At 37.1% G+C, this 21,646-nt stretch overlaps 1 protein-coding gene across 1 annotated transcript in view; it reads right to left on the bottom strand.

The window, feature by feature from the left end:
* Nucleotides 1-2,298: 2,298 nt before the first annotated feature.
* The window catches only part of cfap299 (cilia and flagella associated protein 299), a 71,550-nt gene continuing 52,202 nt past the window's right edge, over nucleotides 2,299-21,646 (bottom strand). Inside the window, exons 4-6 of the mRNA XM_084115199.1 lie at nucleotides 9,264-9,406; nucleotides 4,187-4,316; nucleotides 2,299-2,537 (exon numbers count right to left, since the gene is read on the bottom strand). Coding sequence (XP_083971325.1) covers nucleotides 2,415-2,537; nucleotides 4,187-4,316; nucleotides 9,264-9,406 — 396 coding nt within the window. The 3' untranslated portion in view covers nucleotides 2,299-2,414. The remainder of the gene's footprint in view (nucleotides 2,538-4,186; nucleotides 4,317-9,263; nucleotides 9,407-21,646) is intronic.

Genomic DNA, 21,646 nt, shown 5'->3' with positions numbered 1-21,646 from the left:
AGAACCGATTCAATAAACAGATTCTTCTGTTCTTTACGTCACCACGTGTTCCCTAACATCTCGGCGAGGCATTCATTATATTGTTGGCTACTAATTTTAAGAGAATTTATTGTAAGCACTGCTCCATTTGTTGAAGCATTGATCCAGCTAAGAAAAACAAATTCATTTAGAAACTAAATATTTGCATTTACACTAAACAATAGAAACCAAAATTAATTCACATCACTTGGTTGAAACAGTTTTTGCATTTTTAGATAATTTATTAAAACCAACTCCTGTTTCAAATGCGTATTAATACAAATCTAAAGCTACAAAGCTATTCGTAATTGTATCCAGAATCTTTAATTTAATTTTTGCCATAGCCTACACTACAGCTAATGAAGTAGCCTAGTAGTAGACTACTTTCTGCACCAGTGGTCAAATCAAGGTTTGGTTCCTCATGCGGTTCTCGATTAACTGATTCAGTGGTTAACCCGTATAATTGCGAGTCAGACTTGTCCAAAAGATTCACTTCGACCGATTCGGTTAGAAAATCACTATTATTAATTCAGTCTGACTCAAGAACGAATAGTTTAGACTTGTTTTGTGAACCTTATCAACTGATTTATTGTTTATAAGTCCCGATATAGTTGGATATTATTCTTCACAAAGATAATATTTATTTGAATTCAATAATATTTGAGAGAGAACGAAAGAAGAAGCGATGAGTAGCTCTCTAGCCTCTAAAAAATACAACACGTGAAAAATGCATTCTTTATAGTCTCGAATGCACGTTTAGGGCATCAAAACAAACCCTACACAGACTTTTACGTCTTCATCGTACACTATTCACACCCCCCAGCTGTCTCTGAGCGACTGGGTGAGTCATGTGGATGTGTTGTAGGCTAATGCTCGATAGTGAGGTCCGTGAAACGTCTCTCAGCAAAGCTGTGTGTCTGGGTTGATGCGCTGAATGACATGGCTTATGGAGAGCATTAAAGGCTCTCTGTCCCATTTAGTTGAGCTCAATGGCGATGAGCAGACACATCCTGCACAGCAGAGTCTGATCCGGATGCTGCACCGCGTCCCCTGCGCACACCAGACCCGCGAGCACGGCTTCAATGTCCTCTGTCACGGTCTCTCTTTCAGGATCACTGAGGAGGAAGTGATTGACTCTCACCCCAGACATCTGATGCCAGTGGACTTATTTTCAAGATATGATTTTGTCAGATCTGCCCGAGGTGTAATTGCTGTATAGTGAGAAAATATGTGGTCTGCTGTCAATAACCTATATTTATCATGTTTTATAATGTCCCACTAAACTCCCTTAGTCCACTTTAGGATAAAAACCCAGATTTTCACAAGCACATCTGCTATGTTGATTTGTAGGTGTATGAACGAGCTGTGCCGTTGTGAGGGTCTGAAGTGGGCAGTTTCATCACACTGCCACTCCACCACATGAATGAAGGACTGTTAAGTTAAACAGTTATTAATGTGGGTGAATCACCACCCACTTCTTGAGCCCTCATCCTGGTGATTAAACAGAATATATATATATATATATATATATATATATATATATATATATATATATATATATATATATATATATTAATTCTAGCATGGGTTAAGTTTTGTTTAACTTAGTAGTGTGGCATTCCTTGTTTGTTAATTGGCATTTTGTAAACTTTTGGTCAACAACTAGTGTAGAGTAAACTAACTATTGAAGTACCACAATGGCACCAACAAGTACCATGAGCCTCCACACTAGCAATATCTTGTTGTCTCCTTTTTGTAAATTCTCAAAGACAGAATTATTGACTGATGGATATCTAATGCCGGAACTCTCTGCAGTATCTTAGGATCTGAAATCATGTCAAATGGGTGTCCTTGTCTATTTCATGGAGTGTTTGGCAGCTTTTAGTCAAAATGAAGCTACAAGCAGTCGAGGGGACATGAAAGAACCCCCATGTTTCTAAAGGGCTTTATCTTTGATTTGTTCAGACAAACAGAGGAGTTGTTTTAGATAAGAATACAATACAAAGCTCAGGTTCCCAAGTAACTGACTGCAGCATCAGACATTCTCCGAAAGCTACGTGACTAAGTGCCTCAAACGTGTGATTGTAGACGATAATGGCAACAGTGGTTAATAGAAATAAAAATAGCATGACAAAAAAAAAAAAAAAACCTGTATATTTTTATTCAAATGTATTTAAATAACTTTAAATATTTAATATACTGAACAAGTTAGTGTATCAATATAGCAAGAATCTTTTTTTTTCTTTTTTTTTTTTTTAATAAATAATGGTGGGCCCTAAAGATCAAAATGCACAGCTCTACCATTCAACACATCATTATTATGAAATACTTACAGATTAAAACTGTTTATATGTAGATGAAATTAGTGGCTCCAAGTTTTTATTTTTATTATACATTTAATTGGAGAATGGTGCACAGGAACTGGTCACGAGTTTTCTGGTGACGTGGTCATAAATTACAACATGCATATATAGGTCAGATCGGACAGGAGTTCGGATGAAGCCATCACCAGGTATTGCCTGTTGGGTTAAAGAAATAGTAATTAGGATTAAACTGATTATTTTTAAGACAGAAATTTTAACCATTTTATTTATTGAAGTATTCTTGCTACATCAGTTCAAATCTAATTCAGTAGAAGACCACAACTGGATCTTCTATAGTAAGTTTAAATGGTGGCCAACCTACTTAGAGCAATAAATCTCACAAATTATACTCGAGAAAACATTATTCACTGCACTAATTAGTATTTTCACACTGATCTTTAACAGACATAGTGTTACCCATTTAATTATATTCAATTAAAATATATACAGTATATATACATTTTCAAAATAACCCACAACACAGAATTTCTATATTAAATGCCATCTAAATGCCTATTCATATTACTGAAGTTGAGAACCCCCACCCCCCCCCAAAAAAAACAGTGTGATTTGATGTTTAAACTTGAGTCTGGGTGTGACTTTAATATATGGACTCCATAGGGTGCCTCCACCAAGAATAAATATGATCTTAAGCCAGCTGGGATCCATTATTAAAGAGTAACTGTTTTAGAAGATTTAGGTTTACATTCATTCTATGTATTTACTGTTCATCAAACTTGTCTAGGCTAACATACCAATTTTGTTTAGAGCCAGGATAAATGCAAACATATGCTGAACATTCCCCCCAAAAATGAAATAAAGCAAACGAAAAGCATTAGCTGTTGATTTATAAGGATTGGTTATCAAACTAAACCACCAACAGCTACTTTGGAGGGATGACAATTTCCATCAAAAGCAAAGAAAACCCAAAGAATAATAATTTGGGTTTAAAATTTTGAAATGTTCACAACACCGGCTGTATCTAACAAGGGCAATAAAACAAACAAACAAACAAACAAACAAATCAAATCTAGGCTTTAAAATGCCATGGTTTCGCCAGTTTGTATGAAGGAATGCATCCACATGGGCAATGAGGTCATGCCTGGTGGGGGCCTGAGGTTGGATTCTGGGTGCACAGGCGGTTTCAGTGTCTGGGTTCCTTAGCCTCCCCTCGTTTTTAATAGCCGGCCTGGTCGGGGTGTGCTCGACCACAGGCAATACTCGCCTCTGCCATCTCGCCCTCAACGAGGCAGCCTGGGCGAGTTTGTGTTCAAAGAGGTCGGTCTGCAGCGTTGCCTCTTTTCTAAAATAGCATGCACTCATAGCTCCTGGGCACAAAGGCAAAAAAAATTGTGGCACAGGTTCCAGGATTGAATTTCGCGGTTCGTTCTAACCCTCTCTGACGGATATTTCGAGAGATTGGAACAAAAATGCTACCCAGGTGCAACAATACACTCCACTTCACAGGGAGGCTATTTGATATCACGAAAGAATGGTTTCACAAAAATTTTAACATGGGATGACTCTTGATCATTGCTGTTATGCTTTTTTATGTGTGCAAGATAATGAATTTGTCTTAATGAACCTCATTAACTGATTAGACACTACATCTAATAGTAGTACAGAGACAATTCAATGTTCCTGTTTAAATCTTAAGTTATTCATTGAACCAATACTCAATTTAACGTAGTTCAGGTGTTTATTTACTCGTGGACATTAAATGAGAGCTAAAACATGACTGAGAGAGGTCAGCACTCTTTGTTTACCAGTGTATCACAAGTTCTGCTCATATCAAACATGCTCACCTCTGGGTCAACATTCAAGATTTTCGCGTCTTTCCAGCACTGGAAGAGCAGACCGCTTGGATTCTCTATGATTACCTCATAGTTTGAGCTGGCATTATGTTCGGCCACCTGTGTTCCCCAGTTGTAGAAGCTGAAAAAAGTTAGGGTTAATATGTTTACAATAGTTTAGAGAGCTTAAAATGCATGACTTAAAAGTTTTGACAGAAAAACACTGCAGTATAGATGAAAGGCTTTGCTGAATATAGGGAAAAATATTAACTATAAAGTAAAAAAAAGTTCACCTGACAAAATGTCAGGATGTGTCTTGTGTGCTATTCCAGTTTGATAAAACATGCACTTAGAACGGCAGGTGTTAAGTTGTATAAGGAATTATAAGAACAATCATGCTCTTGACATTTAGAATTACATTAATAGTGGCCTTACATGTACCTCTTTGCATGTAATTCAGAAGATCTTTTTACATGTTTCTAAAAATGTCTAATGACTGAAAGCAAACTAAGGATGCAGAACAAAAAAATGGAAATAATACCCCTATTAGTTTTCTATATGCCTTCTAAGTCTAACTCTAATGGCAACGTTGATCTGACAGCTATTAAATGTGTAAAGCACAAATCGCAAGACATGAGGACTTTTTGGTGTAGTGAACTCTCAGAAAAGCAGGTGCATGCATGTAAACAATTATAAGATATATATATTTTTTAGTTTTGTCAGTTTCATTGCATAGGCAAATGTACACTATAAGAAAAGTCTGTAAAATAGGGCACAGTGTACTGTGTTAATATGAAGGAATTTTAAATTTTCCAAATAGATTTTTAGGTGTTTTGCCCATATTTTGAATTACACATCGCATTGCTTTCTAGGGCTAAAGGAAATGTCCGTAAACTTAACAGACAATGTCCTGGGAGAAAATTACCAGTACCTTTTTTCGTTTGTCTACAAAAAATTTCTCCAATTTTCCATGTGAAATTCTTAAAGGGAAGGCTTATTATTTTGAAAGTTAGCCATTTTACTATTTTAGCCTTTGGCATGCTTGTTGGACAGATGTTTCACTGACATATCAGTTTCCCTCTAACTGAATACAGAGACTCTGGGACATTGATTTGAATATGTTCAATATTAGATGTCCAACTTGTCTGCATTCACACTTGAGCTTCTACTAAACTTTCAAGACATTCCAGGGCTAAAAAAAAACTTTCTCAAAGCTACAACCAAAAATTCCTCTGTCCACACTGATCAATGTAAAGATTGAGAACCAGCAGGCCACTCAAAATGGCAGTGAGAATAGATCTAAATGTAATTAATGCAGCCAATGAGAAATAGTGAAAAAAGAGACTGTCTGGCCTGTGTTAGTGGTTCTCATAATAAGCTCAACTGCTGGAAGACAGCTGCTTTGCAGAAAAAGAAATCTAAATGTCACACTCTGAGGCAGTGAGGGTTGCTCCAATGGACCTCAGCTTTTCCCAAGCAGTAGTTTGTGGTCCAAGAACAAAGCTGGACTTTGGGGAGAGGCACTTTATGAATCCGAGGGAGAGGCACATGGATGCAAGAGCATTTTATTCTCCGTTGCGATAACACGGTGGACGTAAGCCAGCGCTCTATACGTTTAGTATTGCTGCAATGCTACTTCTGTACAAAACAACATCTGTAAAATGTTCATGACCTTAACCTCAAGGATATAAATCATTAAAAAATCTTGTATGCAAAATAAAAAAAACTCATTTGGTTGTTTTCAAGCTAGGGACGATTTGGTTCAGTAGCAATCCCTGGTTCAGTATAAAGTCAGTATAAGGTTTATCGAATAAATCCATAATAAATCTAGATTAATCAGGGATTAATGTCATTGTGGTGTTAAGTATTTAAAGAACCGAAAATACGTTATTAAGTCCTTAAAAACACAGGAAGACAGTTGCCGGTCTCCCTGCAAGGCTTGAACTGGATCAGCTCTTCTTTACACACCCAAAAAAGGACACGATTAAAGTCCATTTTTCCAGTGCTCGGTAGGCCCATTCTATGGCTGTACCATCTTGAAATATCTCCAGTTTATTATAATTTATTACATATGGCTCTGTGTGTAAGAGAGAGAACGCATGATGGAAAGACAGCTCAAACTTCCCTGTCCGCCATTTCCTGTCCAGGCGACCAGAAACCATGGTGCTAGTCACCAAAGCAAACAAAATTGTGCTTGAAATGAAAAGACTGGCTAATAAGATGTAAATAAAATGTAATGGTCTGAATCAAACATCCTCGCAGGGTCTCCGCTTGGCATTTTGCATCACAGGAAAGACTTCCTTCGGTTGCCATCGGCGTGACTACCGTCACGGTAAACATGGCAGACCCACACAAAGACAAAGATTCTGTGGAGAAATACAGTGATGCATGAAATGACAAGTTTAGCCCTTATTCTGTTTGCCTTTTGGATCAAACTTTTTCTTCACAAAAAAAAAAGGAAAGTCTTCACTTTTCTTCTCTCCATATGGTTTGTGACATATACAAAATGTAAAACTTTGTGAGGGACTTAGAAGCAAGGATGCATATTCACTTCCTCCTTTTTAAAATAAGGGTTGACAGCATTTTCTGTGTCTATTTATACTGAAATGCCATATAGTAATTAGCATTTTTGGGTTGACCACTTTTATGCAATGGTAAACCACTTACTTTTGGTCTAAGAAACAGGACAGATGTGAGATATTTTAACAGAAGAACATGAAAAGATGGGCAGAAAAATGCTCTAGAGCCTTTCAATTTTCGAGTCACAGGAAGTGGGAAGACCGACTTGGGCTCTCTGAGTATTTAGTCTATCTGAGCATTTGGTCTATTTGTTTTGTGATTGAAAAAAGCAACTTGCCTCATTTGGACATGTTCTTTGGCAATTATGGTCCCATATTGTCCTTACAGACATCACCAGGTGATGAATGCTTGCTTAATGAAATGCATGAAATGCTTAATATTCATAGTGCAGCTGGCACCCCACCCACACTAACTTACCAACGTGTGAAAAAACAGGGTTTTGTGGAAACAATTATCGTTCTGTTAATGATAGGTCTGCATCTTTACCATTACACTATAAAACACACAGAGAGAAAAGGATGTTTGTGTACGGCAGTGCTCCATGGTTACCAAACTAAAGCCTGATGGAGTGTTTTAAAAATCCATCAGCTGTAACTCTATGGATCAATGAGAAAGCGAATAGTCCAGTTTGTAAACTAGAATTAGTGAGAAATCAGTAAATCAGTGCCATTCAATATAACCAAAGAAAGCACTAAGTCTTTTCTATTCAAAGGATCTATCTATCTATCTATCTATCTATCTATCTATCTATCTATCTATCTATCTATCTATCTATCTATCTATCTATCTATCTATCTATCTATCTATCTATCTATCTATCTATCTATCTATCTATCTAATTACTTTCTTTTTTAGTTAATTGTCAGCCCGTTTTAAAATCCTCTACATTGACAAGAATGTGATTGTCCTCAGCTGGTGGCCATGACTTTTGTACTCTATATTTTTGTGGTGAGGCAGTCAAAGTCTGTCAGCTGTAGTGTGGATTCATGCATCTGTACGGGAAGAACACAGCATCTGCTCCATCTTAGTGGCAACCACAAGCACTGCCTTTTATTGTTCCCGTGAGAAGGATGGTGGAGGAAAGAGAGAACACAGAAAGAGAGAAAAAAGCGACTAAAAGAGAAATAGGGAGTGAAAGAGAGATGGGGCTGAGAGTACACAGGAAATGAGAATGCTTATGCTGTAGTATACTTCCTATACTTCCTTTGATTAGATAATGTGCTGAGGCAGTTAGGATGTGGATATACAAACACAAACATGACTGTATGTATTAAACATAGACTGCAGACTGCAGTCTTTCATCACATTATTTTATTAATATTTATTTGGGGTTCACAGTTTTATATGTCCTGTTTTGGCAGAGTGGGCAAGGCATTCATGGGAATGCACACCTTATGGAGAACACTCATTTTTGTTATATATGAAAATGTGTATGTTCAAGTTTTATCCGACCTGGTCCATGTAACGATTCACAATTCAGTTTTCAGACCATGCAGTGGAAAAATTCAAAGAAATTAAACTTAATTTCATTAAAAGAAATGTAATTTATTTTTTCCCCCTGTTACTTCATCAATGGATAATTTCCATCATTTGTCCTCTTTTAAAAATTTTCTGAAGTCACAATTTAGAAAAAGTAAAATTGAAAATGGCAATTATCCGCTAAGTAACCGGAAAGAATGAAAAAATAAACATTTGGTTACATTTTTTATTTTATTTTTGCATTTGCAATGTATATGGTCTGAAAACTGAATTGTGAAGCGTTACACGAACGGACCCATCCTATTTATTGTATTAATTGACATTTGTTTTTTACTCTTGTTCTTAACAGTCAAGTTTATGCAGTCAAGTCTTCAGGTTCACATGATCCTTCAAAAATAATTTTAATATGCTGATTTGATGCTCAAAAAACATTTCTTATTGTCATTGTTGAAAACAGTTGTGCTGCTTAATAAAGCGCAGAAACCACAATATAGTGTTTTCTCCCTTTAAGGAACAGAAAGTTTGAATATTTATTTGAAATTATTTTTCACATTTTTAATATAACATTTCAAAAATAACTTTATTCAAATTTTTTTTTTATAATTTGAATGCATCCTTCTAACGTAAAGACCCCAAACAAAAATATATTTCCTGTTTTTAATCATCTTAAATGGATCTTAAGTGCTCTTAAAGGAAACCTCTATGAAGACTCTTTTTGGATGGTTATGACTTCAAAACTTGGTTTAAAGAGGATCACAATTTGACTAATATTAATATTAGAGCCTTTATTCATAATGGCTGCCTGCTCTTCCTCCATTTTGAAGAGGAAGTCTTTTTTCTTTTTCGTGCAGACTCTTTTTGGAGTGGATATCCTTTTCACAAAAGACAAATGGTTCAGGGATCAGATGGATACTGCTTTCTTGCACATTAATCTGAGAAAATCTAACCTTTGAGATGTTCAGTAGCACATCTATTAAAACAATAGTCACCGGAAATCATCATAGATGGGTCATAATATAAGTAGGCTTACCTTAAGTCAGTTGTTTTTGGCAAAAACCTTTTCTTTCCACTGAAATATGGTTCAAAGTCTTCAGATTTTAGTCGGTGGGAGTAGTCTATATACCCAGATATTTCCTGTCCGCGAGAATTTCGGTCCCTTATGAAAATGATGGACTGCAAGAAAAACAGGAGGACATACTGTATAAATAATCTGGAGTGCAATATGCTATCCTGAGAAACTAGACAAAGGAGAGATATAAATCATTGCAATAGGGAAGATTATGTTACAAATACAACCTTAAGAAAATTGTGTAACAGTCCATAACATGAATTAAAAATAATAATAATAAAAAAAGGATTGCTGGTGTGCATTTCAGAATGGAGGACAGAAACACTGCACAGTTCAGTCAGCTGTTGTTTTGTCTGGATGGTAATGCTGAAAGAATAACTTCCAACCACATCTCCTGTGAAGAGGGTCTTTGTTTTGGCTTATCTGTTTACCTCTAAGAGACAGCGAGAGACAGAGTCACTCTTCTTTTGTGAAATCATCCTTTTTTGATAGCATAGTCAATGATATCACATGTGTATTTCTATCAGAACCCTGGCCATCTGTGGATTTCCCTTACATGTGCAGGATAAAAGTGAGATAACTAGCAGTGCAGACTTGAAAAGGAACGGTCCTCCTTTAGATGATTTAAACAGATGCTATCGGGTTCACAGCTGGCCAGGGGCTGATCCAGCTACCTTATCTGTGGCTTTTGCGCTCCCCCGTCAGTCTTGAAAAGAAATCATCAGGCAAAGGCGAGGAATTACAGTGGGCAGAACAAGGATTGGAGATCATCTTTCGATTGCAGAAGAGGGATCAAAACCCTCTAGCCCACAGTAATACAATGGCAGAAAGGTTTCCTCTCGCCCTCATAAGTCCACAGGCCAAGTGATAAAACAGATCTGACTGTTCCATCAGTTTCCCGTAGTTTAACAGAACAGGTGTTGTACCTTCAACAAGTTTCCTCTGTTACTGTATCTGATATAGAAGAAACAGCGACTTATAAGGAAACATAACTTATAGACTATGTCAGTTATGAATGAACTAAAAAGGCCTGAAAGTATCTGTGCATTTTCCCAATATTCTCCCAACATTAGGGATACACAATATATTGATACCATATTAGTAATTGATATACAAAAAAAAACCAATCAGTTCAGTTGACAATGTTAAAAAGAGAAGTGCTACTTAATTATTTCTGGATTTAATTATTTTTCAGGATTCTTTTATGAACAGAAAGTTCAACAGAAAAGCAAAATAAATATTTTGTAACATTATAAACATCTTTACTGTCCCTTTTGATCAATTTAATGTATCCCTACTGAATAAAAGTTAATTTCTCTTTTTTAAAAAAATAAAAAATCTCACTTTATATAAACTCTTGAACGGTAGTGTAAATAGTACACATTTTAATGAAAATATTTAGCATCTTATCATATCAGGTATAAATTTTTGTAATGTTGCTGCATCTATAAATATAATTTTTTTGGATGGGGCAGATTTACTAAACAGGGCAAATTAGCGTGAGAGCGCAATTCCAAAACAGCGCAGATGGGAGTGGAAAGTTCTGTGCATGATCTACTGATGACGCGCAAATTAAAGAACACAGACGCTGTCAGATAATTTCCATAATGACCAATGCAATCTACCAGGTAGCGTCTGGTTTAAGACGTGCTTTTTTTGGGCGGAAAATAATGACGCAAACACCAGTACATTGATGAGCGTGATTCATTTAAATACTCTCCTCCCATAAATTTTGCGCCTGAAAGGGAAACTCCTACAAATGCATATGCAATAAGGTCAGCCGCAAAAATAACCATGTCCGTGCCTTTTCACAAATTTTTTTCACTGCATGTCTTTAGTAAATCCTGACAGTAGTTTTTAACAGCAAAAGAGGGTTTGTGCTGGCACAAACTGTTAGTAAATCTGGCCCCAAGTCAAAATCTGCAATTTTTCAATACATCTGAAAAATATCCATAAAGTGTGCTGCATCTTCTGAAAAGTTCTGGTTTGACAGTGTCAAAGGTTTGAAGACACAAAAAAAGCTTTCTGAACAGCACATTTGATAAGATACTCTCACATGCCCACTCTTGAGCAGTGTGGCTTTAAATGAAGAGAACAAACTGAGTGGCTTTATCACCAGTCTGGCTGGTTCATGAGGGTGTTTTCTCTGGTAGGATTTACCAATGACGCATTTATTTCAGGGCTCAGACGTGTGTGTGTCAGGGTGGTATGGTGGCATCCTCTCGAATGGATGACACTTTGAGTGGAAAGCAGGGCCTCTTGGTGCTCTCCAGCCTGGGAACAATCCTGTACTGTCAGGGAGGCTTGCAGGTGTCGGAGGGTGTCAGCTGGCCTCTGTTTATTATTGGTGGGTTGTGCTTTAGGAGGAATCCCAGGCCATCACTAACAACTGTGTAAATTTGTCGGGGTAATGAAAACATGACCTGGATGAGAGGAATGCTTGAGGTCGGAGTCCTTTTTTTTGGCAGGCTTACCCTTGTCCCTCTTTAGGTGTTCCTTGAGGGGGGGTTGGGGGGTGCGGGGGGAGGGTGCTTATTTGACTTGGACGTGACTTCACATAGTGGGGTTGTGTAATAGATGCAGCGGTGAGTCCAGATGTGCTGAGGTGTTCTGCTTCTGTTGGGATCAGCCAGAATTGCATTTGGCCTCTAGAAAACTAAGAGGGCCTGGAAGTACTCTACAGGACTTCACAGGGCTTCAAACAAAAATCCTCTAAACTGGCAACACGATGCACATTTTTTTTTCCTTTCAACATAGATATTCCTCACCGGTTACATTCACATAACTATCCACCTGCCACTATCCTAGGGCTAAAATGCAGGAATAAAATGTGAGAAGAAAAAAAAAAAATCACATAATAGGCCTATATGAACAGTAAATATATATATATATATATATATATATACAGTGAGGAAAATAAGTATTTGAACACCCTGCTATTTTGCAAGTTCTCCCACTTGGAAATCATGGAGGGGTCTGAAATTGTCATCGTAGGTGCATGTCCACTGTGAGAGACATAATCTAAAAAAAAAATCCAGAAATCACAATATATGATTTTTTAACTATTTATTTGTATGATACAGCTGCAAATAAGTATTTGAACACCTGTCTATCAGCTAGAATTCTGACCCTCAAAGACCTGTTAGTCTGCCTTTAAAATGTCCACCTCCACTCCATTTATTATCCTAAATTAGATGCACCTGTTTGAGGTCGTTAGCTGCATAAAGACACCTGTCCACCCCATACAATCAGTAAGAATCCAACTACTAACATGGCCAAGACCAAAGAGCTGTCCAAAGACACTAGAGACAAAATTGTACACCTCCACAAGGCTGGAAAGGGCTATGGGGAAATTGCCAAGCAGCTTGGTGAAAAAAGGTCCACTGTTGGAGCAATCATTAGAAAATGGAAGAAGCTAAACATGACTGTCAATCTCCCTCGGACTGGGGCTCCATGCAAGATCTCACCTCGTGGGGTCTCAATGATCCTAAGAAAGGTGAGAAATCAGCCCAGAACTACACGGGAGGAGCTGGTCAATGACCTGAAAAGAGCTGGGACCACCGTTTCCAAGGTTACTGTTGGTAATACACTAAGACGTCATGGTTTGAAATCATGCATGGCACGGAAGGTTCCCCTGCTTAAACCAGCACATGTCAAGGCCCGTCTTAAGTTTGCCAATGACCATTTGGATGATCCAGAGGAGTCATGGGAGAAAGTCATGTGGTCAGATGAGACCAAAATAGAACTTTTTGGTCATAATTCCACTAAACGTGTTTGGAGGAAGAAGAATGATGAGTACCATCCCAAGAACACCATCCCTACTGTGAAGCATGGGGGTGGTAGCATCATGCTTTGGGGGTGTTTTTCTGCACATGGGACAGGGCGACTGCACTGTATTAAGGAGAGGATGACCGGGGCCATGTATTGCGAGATTTTGGAGAACAACCTCCTTCCCTCAGTTAGAGCATTGAAGATGGGTCGAGGCTGGGTCTTCCAACATGACAATGACCCGAAGCACACAGCCAGGATAACCAAGGAGTGGCTCTGTAAGAAGCATATCAAGGTTCTGGCGTGGCCTAGCCAGTCTCCAGACCTAAACCCAATAGAGAATCTTTGGAGGGAGCTCAAACTCCGTGTTTCTCAGCGACAGCCCAGAAACCTGACTGATCTAGAGAAGATCTGTGTGGAGGAGTGGGCCAAAATCCCTTCTGCAGTGTGTGCAAACCTGGTGAAAAACTACAGGAAACGTTTGACCTCTGTAATTGCAAACAAAGGCTACTGTACCAAATATTAACATTGATTTTCTCAGGTGTTCAAATACTTATTTGCAGCTGTATCATACAAATAAATAAGTAAAAAATCATACATTGTGATTTCTGGTTTTTTTTTTTTTTGATTATGTCTCTCACAGTGGACATGCACCTACGATGACAATTTCAGACCCCTCCATGATTTCTAAGTGGGAGAACTTGCAAAATAGCAGGGTGTTCAAATACTTATTTTCCTCACTGTATATATATATATTACTTTCCCTAAAAGTTCTAAATGCAGAGACATGTCTTAAATGATTTCAAAATACTTTCATGTTTAATGGGCTATTTCAATTATTTCTGATAAAGTATGTTTGGTAACTTTTTAATTAATACAATTTATTTAAAATTAAAAGACAATTCATTAAAACTATCCATAAAATTATCCCATGTTGGAAACCCCTAAAATGTTTTAAATATGAAGTGCCTGTCAGAACCTTTTAAGGATATATGTAGAACATTTTCTTCTAAGAGTGTACGTCATAAACACACAAGTTTCCTGAGAAATCTTTCGAACCTGCATGGAGTGAAGCCTGTAAATGTTAAATGTTAAATTTGCATGAGACTTTGGACTGTAGAGGACAAGTTAATGAAGTAAAAATGTATAATGTGTTTGCTTTTTTGGTGTTTAGAGGTTTTTAAGGTTTTCTGACCATTTTTAACCTCTATATATCTAAAAATCAGTTTTTAAAATTATTAAAAAAATCTCACTACAGGACAACACAGTGTGGCTACAACAAATTATTTGAACTTAGCGGTCATGATGTTTAACATCTTTTTTAATGTCTTTGACAGACTTACTGAGTTTCTCTTCAAATGTATGCAATACGAATGAAAATAATCAAAAGATGCTGCTTCCTTTTTCTTTTAATGACAGGGTGTGTCAGAAGACAGATGTCCTGGCACGGGGAACAAAAATGTACAACTTAACCATACCGAAAGACGGGTTGCTCATTTTGGCAGCTGGACATTCAAATCTGGATTTACTTTGAGAATTTTAAAATAGTTTGATATATATTCAAAAGAAGAAACTGAAAGAAAGAAAATAAAGTAATCAAGACTTGTTACTGTGGGGCAGCAAATTCAAAGCAGGTGGTGGAACTATGACACGACTTTTTGGGAAATACAGAAATAAGATTGTGTCGAGTTATGTGGTCGTGAGAAGAAAAGAATGTGTAAAAAAGGAGGAAAGGACAAAATAAGGTTGTTTATACAGAGGTTGAAGGGGAAAAGGGATTTAAGCAAATGTTTACTCATGTGCTTGGCTTTTCCAATCATAAACACATTGCTTGGGTGTTTGTGCAAGAAAATAAACAGAGTCTGCACAGGTGTCCTCTGGCCATCTACAAAAAACCCTAGAAGAGCTGGTGTTCCACTCTGGGGACTGAGATGGAGCTTGCCAACTGTGGACACTGCCAAGGGTGGAGGAAGTGAGGTGGGCAATCAGTTGGGCAGGAAGTGAGGTGGGCAATCAGTTGGGCAGGAAGCTGAGCAAAAAGATTGTGTTGGACCAGAATTTGATCAAGTAGAGACCAAACCACAAAACATGTGGCTTTAAACAAGGGTTCAAGGATTTGGCTGGTTATGCATGGTTAAGATAGCCCCTGCTGGTAAATGCCGTAACTACACTACATTATGGTGGCAAAAATCAACTTTCTCAATTGCGGCCTTTGGAAATTAACCAGATTTTTTCCAAGCAACATATAAATTGCAAACATTTTATTTAATGAAGTTGAATGTTTTGCCAGTGACCATTATTGGGAGGCTCTTAAAAGTTTGATATGGACTTTTAAGCTGTATGGTAAAATATATTTTTTTTTACTTTGATTCAATGCTTAATCTGAAAACATAATAACATGTTAGCTCATGCGTTGTTTAAAGAAGCATTGCAAATAAATTGCAGGAGCCACATCTTTTAAATACCAAATGACCGTGCAACAGGTGGCAAATGTTTCAGATTGAGTAAAATCCATCAGAAGTTTACATTGATGAGGAAAGTCATTGTATCTACTGTCAAGGAAAACGTGTCTTAAATTAAGAGCACAGCTACGTTTCGTCGTGAATTACAGCTTCAAAAACTAGCACATGGGGTCAACAAAAGTGGCAGCACACAAATCAGTTGAGTTTAGGTCTCTTTTGAGATTTCCTACACCAAAGTGACTCCACGCAGACAGCTTTCCCCAGCAGTGCTACTACTACAACTATTTTCCACATTCTTTTGGCTTCCATGTTACTTTTGGGAAAATTTAAGTTTATCTGAAACATGTGCAAAGCAGCACTGCCCTCTGGGACATAGACGTCCATATATGTGAACCTGTGAGAAACCTTTCCAAAGACTGACATTTATTGATTAAGTGCTCATCAATTTAATCAGAAATCATAACATTTTATGTTTCTTACACATTGTGGGATAGTACAAAACAAAGACAGGAAAAATAAATCATTCACTACTTACATTTTCACAGTGTTCGGCACCTTGAATTTGAAGAACTTACTTCGATGGGCTTACAAAAGCTTCCTCAATCAACAGTGTTTAACTTAACACACCCTATTTGAGCAGGCATTGAAAATGGCCAGAATCAGGCCGGCTTGCTTGTGTGAACCTGGATCCCTTTTGCAAACTAATGAAGAATTCTCTTTTGGCTACAGAGGAAAACAATATTGTGTGTAGAGCCTGTCTTTATTACTGAAGGACACCACCTGCAAAAACGCATGAAGTGAAGCAAAGCAGAGGTGAACCAGAGGTGACCGAACACATGCAAAAATACTAAACCTTGACCAACTTTAAGTTCATATGCATGAAAAAAAAAAAACCCATACTTTTCATTGGGGGTCTCATTAACAAAATGTATTTCACAATTTACATAGGCAAATAAACATAATCTGCATATTCCTCATTCAAAAACTGCAGGGCTATACATTTGAGGCATCTGAGTGAACAACACGCCAACAAATGCACTTTACAGTTCATTTACAAGAGAATTACATTTTTTCCCCCTGCAGTAAAAGTGCACATGACCAGCTACTGATGGGATTTATCATGATGGGAAAGCTTATGAATCAGATCATATGCCTGACACATGTTTGTTTTCTTTATGACCTCCCCCTTGATTTTTCAGAGGATGATGCTACATACTGGGCTCTGTATTTCAGTGGATTGCAGCTAGGTAACCAGACCTTTGTTGAACATTTACTTAACAAATCACTTTTGTTAAACAAGGGCATGCAAACAGTAGCTGTGTTTAACAATGAGTTAAAATCTAATCTTTTTGTCCTGGACATCTGCAGGGCCGTTGCTATGATTTCAACTTGGTACAATATTACAAGGTTTCTACTAGTGTGGAATCAAAGAACTGGGAGGAAAGTCTGATGCAATCGACCTCAAGATTTCTATGAATGGAGTAGAATGATAAATGAGTCACGTTACTAAAACTTAATGTTCAAGGGTTGAAACCAAACTCACAGCTGCCATCTGTTCCCTGCCTGAATGCAACAGGAACTTCTGTGTAAAAATTAAGTTTGTTGAATTCTTCGGCTGGACATAAAAGGTGGCCACAAACAACTTTATTTTGGAATGCACTCCCTTCCTGTTATTTAAGAAGGATGTGTTAAACTGAGAGCAGAAAAAAAAGCACATATAGTGTGTTGTTGGATGTAATTTAAATTATTTTGAACTCTGTATCTTATAAAGTTTAGTATTTCATTTTTACATTTCTATAGCAGGACATGAGGCAACGTGGTAACACTTTATAATAAGGTTCTATTTTGTTAACATTAGTTAACATAATATGAACTAACAATGAACAATGCTTCTACAGCATTTAATGGAAATTTTGACATTTCCTAAAAGATTATTACAATAAAAAGATATATGTTAATATTATTTAATGGACCCGAGCTGACATGAAATAACAATGAACAGTTGTATTTATATTATCTAACATTAACAAAGATTATTATATTTAATAACAAATGCCTTGCTTATTGTTAGTTAATTCATTAACTAATGGAACATTACTGTAAAGTGTTACCAATAAAGTTAAACCCTACAAAGAAAGAATGAGAAAGCAATTAAGACCTTCTTTGCAACCCTGCAATGACAGTATCAGTTTCTAATAACCAGGCCGCTGGGGATATACTGAAATTGATAGTTACTTATCAGTTATCTTTAGATGATTTTTACTCATTTCCACACAGTACTTAATATATATATTTTACAGAATCTGTTGCTATTTCATAGCACATTAGGAAGATTTTAAAAACATATATCCAATTTGTGTATCTCACTGTAAAATCCATTAATCAAATGGCATTGCACTGCCTGTATTAAAAAATAAATAAATAAATAAATAAATAAATAATAACTGCTCTGCCTATGTCCTCTTTAACAATACAAGGTACACATTTAATATAGTTAACACACAGTGTGTCTTTTCTGGGCCTCATTCTTCAAAAGGAACTGTAGGCCAGGATAGACTTATGTCTAAAGCATTGCAATCATAGTAATTACACAGTGCCTCTGGCCTAACCAAACTTACCCTCCTGTAATTAGGAGGACCAGTCCCAAATGCACCGTGATAACATTCCTGCCTCGCACAAGACGGTCTTCTGCACTGCAGACTACGGACTCAAATTCTGTTTTCAATGCACAAGCAGGTTTGCACGTTTTTTTCTGCATTTGACTGTTTACATATAATGCCACACACACAGGTGGTCAGACACAGTGAACTCTCAGCACGGAGAGAGAAGCTGCTCATCATCATCATCATCATCACTCCTGGCCACTTCAACTGTCTATTATAACAGTGGCTTATTATTCTCAGCCAGTCTGAAAAAAGAAAACACCAACTCTCTTCATGACAGATGAGATCTAATATCTCTGCTCAAGACAGTTCTTGGACACTTTGATCAGAGGGAAGTGTCATTACATAAATAACATGGGAGGCGTTAAAAAGAGCCCACACAGGTGCAGGCAGCTTTTTTTTTTTTTTTTCTTAGGAGAGAGAGGAAGAAAGGGTGAGAGAAAGAAAGAAAGAAAGAAAGAAAGAAAGAAAGAAAGAAAGAAAGAAAGAAAGAAAGAAAGAAAGAAAGAAAAAACAGTAAGGGGTAGTAGGGTGTTGTCCGCTCTGCCTCTGTCAAAAACAGAGAGGCAATTATTTTCCCTTCCTCTTTTTCTTGGAAAATTCTTTGCTTTTCACTATAGCACCCTGTAAAGGGTTTAACATATTCCTCAAAATCCCAGTTTTTAATTTACTGCACGGCTGCTCGGAACAACCCAATGGAGTATTATTATTGTTTTTAAGAGATATACAGTCATAGCAAAGCTGAAGAGGAAAAGGAAATAATGTCTGAGAAAACATGTTTCATAAGCAATTCATTATGCATTTTAATTAACAAAACAGAGCTCAATTCTACAAACTGAAGAAAATATTAGTTAAATATTATACCATAAACCTGAAAAAGAATCTAAAAAATTTATTAAAAATACAATATGTAAAATGTATATAAAAAAAAAATCAAGTGTTAACTTGATTACTGTCCAGCTCAGTGGTGCAAAACTGTCTGCCTTGAAGTCATTTTTGCGATGGTCATACTGGTTTGAAAATAAGCCACACACTAGTTTTTTTTCCCAATGTGGTTAAAGTCATCTTTGATGTTCTTGTCCATAAATTACACAATAGTGATGAAATGGGGTTGGGTGTTGTGATATTTACTGTACAGTTAGAGGTTAAGGAATGCTTTTCATCTGCCCATTTGGGCCTGGGGGATTCATTTGGGGAATGCTAGGACTGCATTCAGAGTGGTCAAGTAATTTAGCTGCAAGCAAAGATTATTACAAGCTATGGCACGGTTTAAGCCCTGTGTGATTTCCCTAATCGCAGACTATGACCACAGGGAAACTATATGGAAATCTTCAGTAACATTTTTCATTTATCTGTAGTGGGATATAATAGAGCAGAACCACATAACACAAAACGGTTGACAGTTAACGTTCATAAAAATTGTCAGCTAAAATTTTGACATAAGCAGTAACAGACAGTATATCTAAGCTCTAAAGCGCACTAAAGATCTCATTATTAGATGTTTTACGCAGTATAAGAGAAAGACAGAAAGAAATAAAGAAAGATTTGTTGATGCATGCAAAAAAAATTATGCACAGCTTCAAAGCACTGGGTGGAGTGTAATGTGTAATTTCCACCCTAAAATGTTTATATCTTTGTGATCTTAACAAGGTTTTAAAAAAAATATTCCTCTTTTGTCAAGCATCATTAACAATTATGATGAGAAGTCTTGATAAGACAGTAAAACACACATTTGAACTTGAGTTTTTTTTTTTTTATCTATTATTAAAATGTATTTTAAATAACTTGATAAAAGTCATCAAACACATCCTTGTTTATTATTCTGTATCAAAATTGTCTAAGTGTTGCTATTGTTCTAAACTAACTAAAACTAACTAACATTTCAAGATTGTCCAATGGTCACGCTAATATGTCTTGAGAACAGGTATAAAATTGTGTATGTCATAGTCACAAACCATTTGGGCTGAATCCGAAATCGCCCTATATACTCAAATAAGGCGCTATTTGAAGGGACAGCCATTTGTAGTGGTGTCCGAAACCATAGTGGACGTTACCGAGTGCACTCATTCAATCCCACACTGCACTGCAATAACGGATGTACAATCGATGTACGCTCAACAGCTGTCCGAATTCGCTCACTCCTTTTCATTCACTCCTTCAAGTGAACAGTATTACTGGACTACCATGGGGAATAGTGAATGAGGGTTTAGGGGGCAATTTCGGATTCAGCCTTGTGCTGCGTCCAGGGGCGTAGTTTGTGGGGGGGTTGGGGGGGAGATAACCCCCCCAATATTTAAATCTATGCATTACAACCCCCCCAATATTTATACCATGATCACATGAAAAGGAGGCATACCCAAACTTCAACCCCCCCAATGTTCAAACCAAATCTACACCCATGGCTGCGTCTCAGTTCGCCTTATATTACGCCCTAAATTGATCTACTCTTTTTATGAAGATAAAGTAGATACTTTTGAGGGTGTAGCAAAAAGTAGACAAGCTTTGGGACATACTATCACGTCATACAATTGCGTCTTTAACGGTTGCTCTCTGTCGCATCCTGTCACAGTAAACTGGCCTGTCAATCATCTTGTCACAGTTAAAATCCTCCACATTTAATTTAATTTAATTTCATACCGCATCAGAGAGAAATGCAGAAGCACGTTGATCTGCAGCTGCGGGTCTTTCATGAAAATTCCACATTGTTATTACAGATGGAATATAACACGGATAACATTAAATAAATATTTTTTTATCAGGTTAAACTTTGATTAGTCATTCAAAACTTTATCGCGCATATCCGCCATGTTTTGTAGTTTTTTAACACTTTTTACTCGTGTTTTTAGTTCCTCCTCCAAAGCGCAATGGGTTATGGGCAATATTAGCCGTTAGAGTGTGCACGGATCCACACTTCGAAAATCCACCGGAAATAGTAGACCATCCAGAGACTTCTGGCATCCTCTTTTTAACATACTATGCTTTGGGACACACTTATTCTAATCTCACATACTGTTTAGGATGGATAATATGGATTGAGACGCAGGGTCTAACATTGTTTTTTAGTTTGCACCATTTTCCTGAGTTGAATTGGTTGTCATGGTTATTGATTTGATTTTGTCATTTAGTTCAGGTGTGTGTCATTAATTATTCTTGTTTGCATGTATACTTAAGTTCCTCTGTTTCTGTTCATTGTTGTCGAGTCTCGTTCATGTGTACCTGTGCTGAAAGCTGCTCTCGCTGTTTGGATTTACCTGCCTGTGAATTCATTAAAGATTACCTTTGCCTTCATCATTGTGTTCGTGCATGCTCTTACAACACAGTCACCATGCTAAAACTACGATATTTTTTTTCCAGAAATAATCATTTCGAGTTATTAATTTTCAACAGTTTGAAGCTCAAATGACCACACCTGCAAAACACGGTCTAAAATAATGTTACCTCAGGAATGTTT

This window comes from Abramis brama, assembly GCF_963993115.1.
Source record: "Abramis brama genome assembly, chromosome: 5".
NCBI classification, from domain to species: domain Eukaryota; kingdom Metazoa; phylum Chordata; class Actinopteri; order Cypriniformes; family Leuciscidae; genus Abramis; species Abramis brama.
The sequence above is the reverse complement of the archived record's forward strand: the minus strand, read 5'-3'. Positions and strand labels throughout refer to the sequence as shown.